At 35.7% G+C, this 13,410-nt stretch overlaps 1 protein-coding gene across 1 annotated transcript; it reads right to left on the reverse strand.

The window, feature by feature from the left end:
• Window positions 1-9,204: 9,204 nt before the first annotated feature.
• LOC134287061 (uncharacterized) lies at window positions 9,205-11,406 on the reverse strand. Its single transcript, XM_062848774.1, has 4 exons — window positions 11,259-11,406; window positions 10,387-10,515; window positions 10,139-10,325; window positions 9,205-9,983 (listed from the first exon to the last, which is right to left on the reverse strand). Exons 1-4 carry the CDS (start codon window positions 11,274-11,276, stop codon window positions 9,235-9,237), a joined length of 1,083 nt encoding a protein of 360 aa, XP_062704758.1. The 5' UTR covers window positions 11,277-11,406; the 3' UTR covers window positions 9,205-9,234.
• Between the last annotated feature and the right edge of the window lie 2,004 nt (window positions 11,407-13,410).

Here is a 13,410-nt window from a genome sequence, read left to right on the forward strand (position 1 = left end):
AGTCTAACACGTCATATGGCACAATGCGACGAATGCGACTGACTACATCGGTTTCCACAGCTGTTGGAATGTGGATATCGACTGCACTTGAGAGCTGTAGAGGAAAAAACGCACAATTCTCGCGCTTAATATCATACGGGCGTATCTGCAATGATCGAATTCACTTCATCGAATTTTCTTTCGTCAATAACTTCTGGGCCCTGTAGCATAATCGGGCTAATAATATTAGCTACAAGTTACAAGTTACAAGTACTAATATTACAAGTTCAAATAATTTGTGTTGCATAAAGGCTCAATTTTCCACTAATATTATTAGCACTTGTAATATTAGTGACAATGAAAATTCAAGTTGTTTTGGTTCATTTACCTGTCAAAATTCATCCGACAGTTCACTATTAATTTGAAATGGCAGTTGATGTTTGTTTATTTTCTGCATTTTCCGCGTCACATCCGGAAATAACTTCATTTATTCCGAAGTTTTGCATTCTTTATACGATACATGAAGAAAAGCATGTGCTGTTTGGATCATTTTCGACCGCTCTGACGAAATATTTTTTTACAAAGTATGGCACTGCAAGTACCTGGATTTTTAGTAAAATGTCCCAAAGATTTAATAGTACTGGTTTAAAAACAATGTAGAAAGATTTAGCAACATGTATTATGCTTTTTGTTAAAATCCGAAGTGATCTGGGATGCAAAAATTGAGCTTTTACCTACTTTTATATGTCGCAACTCGATTCAAGTTAGTGTATGTATATTGTAGCTCTTGATTAGCTTAATGATGCGCAATACAAGCAATTGATTCTAATTTATTTCGCATCTGCAACTTTACCTGTGCTTATGCAGTGACCATAATAACCATAGCTTTACCAAGAACCTCCAATCAAAGATGGGTATTGTAGAAACTTTGGAGAACTTGAGAGACTCAGCAGAAATTATATTTTGGATACAAAGTGTACATCAACGCAATTTTCTCTTCAATGAGTTTCGAATACATATTGCCAAATTTAATTGTCGAAAACTGGAATTACGGTTGACATGTTAGATAAATAATACAGGGTGTCGACTACCTGGAAAAACCTGGAAAGTCAGGGAATGTCAGGGAATTTACTTTTGGACCTGGAGAATCAGGGAAAGTCAGGGAATTCTGTTGATGGTCAGGGAAAATTTTTCACGAAGGTAATCATAAAACGATACAACATGTTATGGAATTTGAAAAACTTGCTAAATTTTTGCTTCAAACTGGTGATATTGTTTTGAGATGTCCCACTCCTGCATCTTGATGGGTTTCTAATGAATTCATTGGTGGGTAAAGTCTTGCGATGCCCAGAAGTTTGTTGTTCAGACCACTAGTGATTTTTATTATTTTTTGAAGATATCTTTGTTGAAATTTGAGTAATAATCCCAGCAAAAGTTTCCCGAGCTGATTGCGTAGTACTTCGTCTGATTCATTCTAGATCTACGCTTCCAGTAGAGCTTGGCCTGCCTCTTCAATTTAATGTTCTTTAGGCACTTCTAAAGGTAATTAAAACTTGCACTAGAGAATTGGATACCCAAGTTACTTCACACCTTTTTAAAACACTTTTAACTCATGGTGATATCCAAACCCTAAAAAAATCTAAAATATTTTACACAGATCCTTGAAGTAGTCTTCTTTTGCAAAACACAAACAAAATTACCAACGAATTTTCTAAAACTATTTAGCAAACTTTCCTTGACAAATCCTTGCCAGACTTTTCGCATGTCTTTCACAAATTTCCACACAAGTTTTATTTTGTATCCAAACGCCATCTTTAATGGTCTCCTAGCATAGTCCTCACAGGATTAAAATGATTTTTTTTTCAGATTACTCGTGACATGATTTGGTCATATCGTGAAACAGCATTCTTTAGAGTTTTTTTTTCCAAGATTCATTATAATTTTCTACCGTGTTCTCGAAAAGACCACTATTTAAATGTATGTAAATTTAAAATTTGGGTGAACTTTTGAAATGTTTATTGGTACGGCAAAATATTTGTGTTGATAACTCACGAATACATCCGATATTATCAATGATGCGTCCAGATAGTATTATATGCAGGCAGGTTTAATTGTTTGATAAAAATACCTATGTGAGTTGAATTCTGAAAAAAAAAACTGAGTGTTGCCTTCTGCAAGAAATCCTTCATAGATTTAAGTCTACAGTAATGAAGCCATCGAGAAATTTTGATTAGAATATGGAAAGAATCAAGTGACTAGTTTACCAAACATCCCAATGAAATTACAACTTTATTAAGACTTAAGAAGATAAAAACACAATAAAATAGAAAAGACATTCTCTTTTATATGTTACTAGCTGTCCCGGCAAACTTTGTCTTACCATGATATGGTGGTTTGACAGCTGTTGAGGAAATCGCAGCAACGCACTCTAGATTGATTTCATTTGAATCACAGCAAATTTCTTCCCGGCCCGTGAAAAAATAGTATTTTTACATTCTTTATACTTCTTGAATGGTTTTCGTAACTTTTTATGTATACAAACACAGCCACCATGAATACGAACCAAACCGTGCTAGAGTCATCCCGATCGGTTCAGCCGTTCGTAAGTTTTGTTGCCTCAAAGGGACTTCAAACTCATTTTTATATATATAGATATTCCTGAAAACCATTTGAAAAGTTTCAGCTATTTCAAGATGATAACTATGTAACGAAGAAAGAATTAGGCCCAGTCGATAAACTACGTAGACTCTTAGGAGGGGGACGGGGGGTCTGGCCAACCTGTGGGCTTCATACAGGCTTCATACAGGGGGAAGTGGGGTTGGGGTTCTGAGTTGGCCGAAAAAAGTCTACGTAGTTTATGGACAGCGCTTTATCAATTTCCTAAAAGTCCTTCAAGTGGAATTCGTGTTCAAATTCCTAGTTTTTGAAATTAATTTGGAAGAATATCGAAACATCTGCTAGACATCCTCTAATCTTATTTAAGGATTCAACCGATTTCAATGAATGCTTAAAGGCATCAGAGAGTTGAGCTAGCAAACCCGTACGAATTTTCGAAAGCGCTTGAAGGAGCTTTTAAAAGTATTTTTGGAACATACTTTTTACAACATAAATGTTCATTTCCGAAAAAAATAACACTATAGGAGTTCTAAGTGAGTTTGGCATTTTGGCAGACCTCTTAGAGAATTTCACATGGAAAGTTACACGATTCATGAAGGTGTTTTTGACAAATTAGGAAAAATTTTAAAGTGCTTTTAGATATTCCCAATACATTTGTTGTACTTACAGGGGATAGACAAAATGATCGGGACAGGCAAAATTTTCACTTTTCAAAAAATGTTCAATTAGCTGTAACTTTTCGAAAAGTGCATCAAATATTTTCAAATTTTTACTGTAAGTTCCTCAAATAGTTGTGTATCAGTGGACAAAATTTGGAAATGATCGGACAATTCTTCACGAAGTTATAAAGATTCTAAGAAAAAGGTACATTTATTCGATAGCCAACTTTGAGCTGTTATATCTCCGGATTCAATGAACCGAATGAAATGAAATTTTGACCAATTATGACTTACATAATAAGCTTTAAAAAACGTTTGACTCAACTTAAAATTCTTAACACGAAAGAAAATTACAACGGTTAGATTATTTTCCTTATAAAACACCAAATTATCCAAAACTTCAACATCGTTTCAAAATTCAAGATGCAAATTATAGTTCATTTAAATTCCCTCCAAATGACTTATATATAAATGTGTTTTGAAGGAAAGTAACAACATAGCCGTCAATAAATTGAAAAAGTAATGGGATGCATATTAAAAATAGACCAATTTATTAAAAAATCGTGAAAAAATAAAATCGCTATAACTTTTTCGCTTGTTAAAAAATTCAAGTTAAGTCAAATGTTTTCCAGAGTTCATTATATAAGTCATGAATGGTCAAAATTTCATTGCAATCGGTTCATTGAATCCGAAGATATAACAGCTCAAAGTTGGCTATCGGATAATTTTATCTTTTTTAAAAATCTTTATAACTTCGTGAAAAATTGTCCGATCTTTTCCAAACTTTGTCCACTGATATACAACTAGTTGAAGAACTTACAGTAAAAATTTGAGAATATTTGATGCACTTTTCGAAATGTTACAGCTAGTTGAACATTTTTTGAAAGTGAAAATTTTGCCTGTCCCGATCATTTTGTCTATCCCCTGTATTTACATTAGTATCAGAAATAATATTGCAGAACTTCTGGATGAATTTCTTGCTGAAAGATTTTTGTAGAGTGCTCGACGGATTTTATTTTGAGATTTTTTTCATAATGAACATGCGAAATTTGCGACAAAATTGCAGCCACAAAATCTGAACATCTGAAGTAGTTCTAACTAAAAAAATAAGATGTCACCCTAATAATGTTCAAGGAGTAATGCCTTTCGAATATCTTTGTTGTAATTTTGTCGTTATTAAAAAAAAATGTTAGTTGGTCTTCTTAAAGAACTTTTATCTAAATTATGGAATTTTTGGTGGACTTGTCAAAAATTATTTCCAGCACAGCGTATCAGGTAGAAGAATTTTGAAGAAATACTGTAAATATGCCGTGATCTGGCGAGTGTTGGGCGTGACCGACGTTGGAGAGCTGCAGCTGCAAATCGAGTATTATGGCGGCAAATTCTTGATTCAGTTTTATCATGAATTTGATGTTAACTAAATAAATAAAATGTAAATATGCCTAAAATCTATTGAAAAAAATTTGGTGTAGTTCACTATTTTTTTCTATTTTTCCACTCCTAGAAAAATGCAGGAAAATTCAGAAAATTGAATTTCATCTCATGAGCAGACACCCTTAAGCTTAGATTTACATGACCTGGAATTTTCAGTGAAAGTGACTGGAAAGTCAGGGAATTTAATTTTCAGAATTGAGTCGACACCCTGTAATACCTTTTGAGTTCATCAAAATGATAAATCGATATATTCAAAACTAAATACGTCTTCTGCAATACTTTAAATCTAACTTGTAAATTATTTTACAAGACCTTTGAGACTTGTAATCAAAAGTACAATTCATAGCTAATATTTTATACTTGTAGTTTGTTTATGCAACATACACTTGTAAATTCTACTAATAATATTAGTCCAACCGACTTGTAGTATTGGACTTGTAACTTGTAGTATTTTTATGCAACAGAAAATTTCAAGTTACAAGCTACAAGACTAATATTATTAGTAAAATTTTGATTATGCTACAGGCCCCTGGTCGGTGAATCATTAAATCTTCATTAAAAAATCATTAAATTTAAAGAAACCAGTTTCTTCTGAAGAAATTCCACCAGGAAAAAAAATTCCTTAGAAGAAACGGTATTCTTCCAATATGCTTTGATTGGTTCATTTTTCGGAATATGTACTTCGTTCTGAACACTTTTTGTACTTAGGGTCTGTTCCAATTGGCGAATTTAAATTAATTGTTACTTAAATTTAACAGTTCAACATTTAAACTTGATAGTTCTCCTAAGAAAATAATTATCGAACTGTCAAGTTTAAGTGAAAATAAATTTAAATCTCCAATTGGAACAGACCCTTATATTGTAACACATTTCTGTCGAAGACATGAAACTCGTATCTCTTATATTTTCATACTTAGGGCGCTTTTTCTATGAAAAAATCCATATTTCCTGAATTAAACGCTTTAAGGACAGACTTGTTAGAATCCCAAAATGGCCGCCACAATGGCCGACTTTGGCACCTACTCACGACTTCGAGGGCACAAATCTCTTCGTAAACAAAACCAGCGCACCTGTTCTTCTTATTTTAAGCTTATTACAAGTGAGCAAAAACAGAATAATAAAATGCTTTGTTGTGTGAAGCTTGTTTCTTGAGATTTGTGCGTTTGAAGTTTTGATGCACTGTTGAAGCGGGATGTCAATACGTTTGTCCTTAAACGAAAACCCCTTTTTTTTTGTTTTTTTCACCATTAAAAGATGGGAATAAGATCTTTTAAGGACAGACTTGTTAGAATCCCAAAATGGCGCACACAATGGCCGACTTTCGCACCTACTCACGATTTCGAGCGCACAAATCTCTTCGTAAACAAAACCAGCGCACCTGTTCTTCTTATTTTAAGCTTATTACAAGTGAGCAAGAACAGAATAATGAAATGCACTATGGTTTGGTTTCTTGGGATTTGTGCGTCTGAAGTTTTGAAGCACTATGTGCTCACTTCTAACAAAAAAATATGAAAAACTTGCTCGAAGACAGCATATAGCTAAAACTAATAGTTGAGGCGTAAATAATCATTTTTTTCCTTTTAAATACGGCCCTCGGACCATTGTACAATGTCGTCACTATAAACTTATGATGATATTAACTGCATAGCATGAGCTGAATTACATATGGCGATCGGGAGGTACAACCGGTTCTGCCGTTGTTCTGTTGGTCATACTAGAATGGTTATTGAACACTAGGTCTAGTATTCAATTAGATATTTCAGCAGTCCCGGCAAACGTCGTCCTGCCTGCCTACTCTGTTTTTTGACATGCGGTTCCATGAAGAAATGCCCCTTAAAATGGATTTTCAGATTTTCCTGTTTTTCTTGCCTTCCTGGTCACTTTTTCTAATTATTTTTTCGTACGAACACGTCGGAGCCCTGGCGGAATGCAACAGTAAAAAAATCATGTCGATCTGTTGACCCGTTCCCAAGCCTATTCGTGACATACAAACACCATTACATTTTTATTTATATAGATTTAACGAATACCATGAGGAATTGAATATTAAGATTTGAGACAACAATAACATAGAACTAGAGTGTCCTTCCCGGGACATCCCGGGACAAGAATTCCCGGGATTTGGATGATTTCGGGAATTCCCGAATCCCGGGATATAGTTTTAGAAATCCCGACCATCCCGGGATTCCCGGGATAAAGATCATTTGTAGCTATAATTGCCAAATGTCATGGCAAAACATTATTTTCACTTTGGAAATCTGATCGTTTTTTTTTCACATGCACGCACTACCATCGGGCTTTGGACACTAGGTTTTACTTGGAAAAAAATCATAAAAATCTTGATTTTATGTTATGCATTTACCTAATTTAAATTTTCTATCTTTCTGGTTTATTCAGTAATTGCAAGAACTATCTGGACATAGCCCCAATATAATATTTGGGAACCTGATTCCAAACTTGTACTATATTATGTTGATAAATCGATTTTTTTCCTCAGGAAATTCATGAATCTTAAAATTAAGTACTACAACATCTTTGAAATTATCCAAAAACCGCAATGAATTACAAGTACAGCATCTCGAAGTATTATTCGAAAAAATATTTTTTTTAGAAAGGCTGTTCATTTAGAAAAAAATTGAGTTCGCAATACAAAAATAAATGATTTTATTCCTCCTGTGAACGCACTTCATGCGCGTAATCCATTGAAAAAAAAATCCAAACTTCTGTATTGAAATATTTGTAATACCATGAGTTCAAAAGATTTCCTGAACTTGTAATAAGGCTCAACAGATGCAATTTTTACAATGCATCAAAAATACAAACATCATCCGTTTCGATATTAGATAGATTATGATGCTTATTCCAATAAAACTATTGAAAACTTGTAGATTTTCACCTTGCAATAAATCAACTACATATTTGGGAGTTAAAATAAATATTTCTTGGTGAGCATCATGCTGATACTTTTGATTCTCGTTATATTACTTCTTGTTTTGGAAATAAAATAAAATCATAACTATTCAAAAAATAATACTTGAACTGCACAAGAGTAAAAGAAAACATTTTTCTGGGTTTTTATTAAAATTTTGAAAAATCCCGGGATCCCGGGATTTCCCGGGTTAGCTAAGTATTTTGTCCCGAATCCCGGGACAAGAAAAGTGGCCGGGAAATGGGCACTCTACATAGAACAAGCACTACTCTGATGAATACTAACAAACGACTAGCAACAATTTTGACAGACAAGGAAAAAAATTAGAAAAAAAAACTTGAAATAGCGTAGAAAACATTATAGAAGAGGAAAGCTCAATTCTAATATCACATGTCTATACGGCCAACTCTTGTAACAGAGGATTTATAGATGAGGCGCAGCTCTGTTAGAATTTGGGAATGAGTCTCCGGAACCAGTCTTCGATTGGCTCCACTCCAGCAAGACAGTTTACCTCTGTAGTTGATCCTGAATTATTTTGAGCAAGCGGTTCTGCTTAACTTGGACTTTCTTCCGGTGCGCGTAGGCGCAGTCGTACCAAGCAGGAAACCCATACGAAGCAGTAGGCCGGAAAACGTTTTGTATGGCAGGATTTTGATGTTGGAATAAAAGCGAGAGCCCCTTCCGACAAACGGATAAAACATTCTAATAAGTCTGTCAAATTTGTGAAGATAATTGTTCACATGGCAGTCGAATTTCAGCTTCTGGTCCAGTGTTACACTAAGACAGTCGTCCAACCTTAACTGGTTTAACCCTCGAGTAATCGCGCTGTTGTATTTTGTACAACACATTAGGGGTATTCACTGAACAGATTAAATTGCTGCGAAAGCCATTATTTTCTGCTTATTTGAAATGTTTCATGATTTTGCGAATGAAATAATCAAAGATTGCCTTGGTGATCGCGACGTTTAATCAGTATAATCAGTTTACGCTGTTAAGTGAATCCCCTTATTGAAAAAATCTCGCTTTTTGTACTCTGCATTGGCGTGGTGCTGACGCAGGTAGTCAACCGCGCGAGTTACGGAAGGTTAACCTTAACTTTCTATTTTCTTTGTGACTCTTGGAGCGAGTTATGCACTTTTTGAAGGGAAACGATGACAAACTTCTGCGTCTAATGTTCGATTATTGCAATTGCGGATCAAATTTCGTTGTCGCAAACTATGAAACTATGTAGAAGAGTTTGACTTGATATGGATATTTTAGAGTTTAGTGGATCGACAAAAGCATCTAACTGGATATCTTTGGTAAAATGGTCATTGGCATCTATTGATAACTGTGGAAGTCTTCATAGAACACTGAGCCGTGAAGCAGGTTATGTCCTTGTTGATAAGTTACGCCAAAAAGTAGACAACAACTCTCGTTGTAGCTCCGAAACAGTCGTTTTCATTTGTCAAAAACTGCAATTAGGTATTTATATGAAGAGAGTCAGAAACAATCAAACATAGATATTTTAACGTATATGAACAGCAGCAACAAATAACGTCGAGTTCAATGAATGTGATACAGAAATTAACGATAAAAACATGGAGATATTGTATAAGGTAAATCTCTTACACATATCTATTCTTTGGTAGCCTTCAAATCTAACTCATACTTTCTAATACGTTCCTGGCTTTCAACTTCTAGCCTTATTCTAGCCAAAGCAATCCTTTCATCCCGTTCCATAGCAAGCTTTTTCAAATCCGTTTCGTGCTGGAGTTGTAGCCGCTTCATCTCCATATCGACATGACTCTGCTCTCTGGCCAGGCATAATTTGTCCCGCTCCAAATCTAATTTCTGTCGTTCTAAGTTCAACTGCTGCTGCAGCTTCATAACTTCAAATTTAAGCTTCTTCTCCTGCATTGTCACCAGCTGCGAAACGGATGACGTTTCTGTGGCTGGCCTTTTTCTCGGAAGCCTTTCCACGAGCGCCCGGTTTGCTGTAAAATCCGTTTCGCTGTTGCTGGCCGTTGATGGTTCAGGCGTATATTCCAGTCGTGGCCGATTGATAATTGCATTGTAGTCTTCAATCGGATCCGCATTGCCAGCGGTGTAATTAGTTTCTTGTAACTCAGAGTGTGTAACGGTGGGTTCGGTTTCCTCTAATTTGATGAACACATTTTCGGTGGGCATCTCGCATTGAGCATGACTAGGAGTGGACATTGAATCCAGCTCCGAGGAAAGGACTTCATTAGTGACCATTTCATCAGTATACTCGTCTAGATCGCTTGAAATTGCTGCTCCTAATAAAGACACACTGCGGGCTTGGACCAAATGTCCGTATAAGCGCTCCAATAGGTCAAAATATGGACAAACTCTTTTTAAGTGATCTAAAATTAGATCATGTTCAATTAAACATGGAATAAAAATCGGTTTGAGAAATTTCATTAGTGAACATACTGCTCTATGAATTAAAATGTATGACAAAAAAAATGCAAGGAGTGAAATGGATTAACCATGAGATGAACAATACGTTGGTACATACCATGATACAAACATTCCTTGCCCTCTGCTATTAGTTTAGCGCCCTCGTGTGCCTTCCATGTTGCTGCGGCCAGAAATGTTGTCTTCAAATTTCGCATTTTGTTTTTCAGTATCTGCCAACTAAGATGTCGTATAGCAGCCGAAGCCTTTTCACAAATCTTGGCATAGAAAATCTGGGCTGTAGGTTTCTGAAAGTATAAGCACGGGCTTCGCAACAAAAGTGATAATTAAGCATTCAAAATTGGTTACCTCGAATCTGCCTGGGTGAATGCCCACTTCCTCTATAACGTGCTCTAGTAGTTCATGTGTTTGAATCTCGTTCCACCGAATGGTTGGATTCAATCTGCGTCGAGTGTGTTTTTGTTTGGCACCAATAAACTTTTAATAGGTAATACATATTAATAAGTGATACAAACAAGGAAACAGGGAAAGGCGATATGAATCTTTTAAGTACCATCAGGGTACCAGCAGATTCCACTCATCTAAAGCCAGTTTCGTAGAAAAACATCATCTGTTGAATGACTGTTAAGTAAATTGTAATGTTTTTGCATTTTATGTTAGTTCAACCTAAGTACATGTCAAGACTAATGCAGAACTTTACATAAAAATATGATTTTAATGCAGTTGATGAGACCAAAGTGGTCCTAATTCCGCTCACGAACAAATTTATGCCATCTTTTAAATAGACTTTTCCGAAAAAGTACATTATTTTTGCAACTCTATGTTTTTACAATTACTTTTTCCTGTTCAGTGAAAGCGTATAATCCAGTATAATCGGTATAATCAACCGGGAAACGATGAGAAGTGACTAGAGTGAGACGTCTGTTTGTCTGTGATGATACCAAAATGGGTTATATAAAATGTAAATTATGATACTGAATTGCATAAAATTCATTATTTGTTTTTATCATTCAAGTTATTCAGTCAACTTTACATATAATGGCTTAGCTCTCATCTAATTTATATTGTCCAAGAATATCAGCGCCGAAAAGAGTGTATTTATGCGTCAAAACTTGGATTTGCAACAGTGAGCGGCTACTGGTACACTGACGGTATTGAAAAAAAAATTACGATAAGGCTTAAACAGGCATATTATAATCCTAATGTAAAAAATAGCTTACCCCATCCATTTCGTCCATTTCATATGGCTTATTTTCAGTTAAATAAATTAAATTTACTTCAATTTCTTCAATTCAATTACAAAAACATTATGCGAAGACGCGACTACTAGAGAAGTTGTTTGGCGACTAAATACTTGTTTTTTTTTTAATAAAAACTAGCTGACCCCGGCAAACTTTGTCTTGCCTACTGCGTTTTTGACGTTTCAAGACCAAGTCCCCGTACGCAAACTGCATGAAAAATCGATTTTCAAAAACTCTCAATTTCTTCATGTTTTTTGCCTCATAAACCTTCCTTGGGTGAAAACTAACGGAACAAAACAAAGACGATCGAAATCGGACCTTCCGTTCGCAAGTTATGCGCGGTCCCACGTATGCCACTGCATTTTTATATATATAGTGGTTTCGCAGCGCGGTGTCACGAACACTAATGCAAATCTACTGGTTGAAAATATGCCCATTTGATTTTGCCGGGAACAGCTGATTTTTGTTTACTATTTTCAACCAGTAACTCAGGTAGTGTTTGTGTAATGCAACGTGTACGTACACGCAACACCACTAAAAGCAGAAACCACTATAGATATTTACATTTATTCCCCTTCAGAAATAACTCGCCCTTGGACCCTCTAAACATCGAAATTTCTTGAGCCTCTCAACACTGAAAAAAATCCGAAGTAACTCGCGAATAGGGCTAACTGACAAAGCAATAACATTGCGAAAATAACCGAATTTTGCTGATACAATTTCAATTCCTATTTAGGAGTAATTCGGAGTAATTCAACATGAATAAGCTTAAATGAATTAATTCTGACACATTTTCTAATAAAACAGTACAAATTTGTTAATTTTTGCACTAAAAATTGCATTTATTTTATTACGCCCGAATTGATGTCCGATATCCCGCATAACCATGAACCATACTCGTACTGTGTACCATACTGTTCATAACTATTTTCTACAGTATCTCAACAGTATAGTATAGCACCCAAAGTAACAATAAACCAACAGTGGCATAAACGGTTTTAACAGTATGATAGATGGTTCTCGAGCAAATTACAATATGGGGAATAGGCGGTTAAGTTATGTTACAATAAGAAAACGCCAATTTTCTCGAACAAAATTTTTCGATTACAGTTTGTCAGAAGGTCAACATACTATCCATTTTTTGCTCAATTTACTGTGTAGCAAATAGTTCAAGAACAGTTGGCCTATAAAATCGGAGTAAAATAGGAAATGTATGTGTAATTATTGCTTTATAGTGAAATATGGTTCCACAGTCTAGCATATAGCGCTCATACTGTTGTAATAACAATATGTTATTTAGTTCTTTTACGTTTGTACTATTTGTGGGGGAATGGAAAAATATTCACTACTGGACTGTCGCAGAAATATAAAAAGCGCGGAAACGTAAATAAAACTGCTAGATTGCATCACAAATCGAAAACCAAGTGCACTAAAGACACGGTTTGTTGGTTTGTTGCAATCACATTTTATTTAACATTTCCACACTTATGATCACTGTCTGCGCAGCCCAGTAGTGAAATCAAAAGTGTAAATAAGAGAAAAAACTAAAACTCGGCTTTTTACCTTTAATTTTCATAGTAAATAGAAATTTTGTACATTATCTTCATAAATGCATCAAAGCAATTTGGTATGACATTATTTGTGTGAGTTCCCAAAACAGGAACCTTTGAATAATTGACCATTCACGTTAGCATACGTGCCAAGGCAGCATCCATTAAGTACGTCACGCTAAAACTAAGAATGTTCAACCCCCCCCCCCCCCCCCCCCTTCGTACGGGTTTTTCCTATACCTAATACATTGCTTGTCACACTTTCACAAACCCCCCCTCCCCCCTAAGCGTGACGTACTTAATGGGTGCCCCCCAACCGCCAAGATCAGAACAATCACGGTTACATCGTTCGGATTCAGCATACTGTTCTCGTACGCTGCACAAGATCCGGAACACATCCGTAGCAACGATAAACTCCAGCAGCCGCTTGGTGATCTGATCGCACGCAAGACTCGACGATTCCGACATCAAACCGTTGGCCTTGAGCTGCAGCCCACTATCTGCACTCTGCACCTCTCTGCACTAGCGTCGAGGTGTTACCGGTGCCGAAAAGTCCAAACAACTCACTTCACCTTTACCGG

The sequence above is a fragment of the Aedes albopictus genome, chromosome 2 (assembly GCF_035046485.1).
Source record: "Aedes albopictus strain Foshan chromosome 2, AalbF5, whole genome shotgun sequence".
NCBI lineage: Eukaryota > Metazoa > Arthropoda > Insecta > Diptera > Culicidae > Aedes > Aedes albopictus.

Bases quoted from the DNA above. Each gene is read 5' to 3' on its own strand.
- LOC134287061 (XM_062848774.1), bottom strand. The intron at 10,326-10,386 runs GTAACCAATTTT...TTATACTTTCAG, and splicing joins TTCACCCAGGCAGATTCGAG to AAACCTACAGCCCAGATTTT. The intron at 9,984-10,138 runs GTATGTACCAAC...ATCTAATTTTAG, and splicing joins CAAGGAATGTTTGTATCATG to ATCACTTAAAAAGAGTTTGT.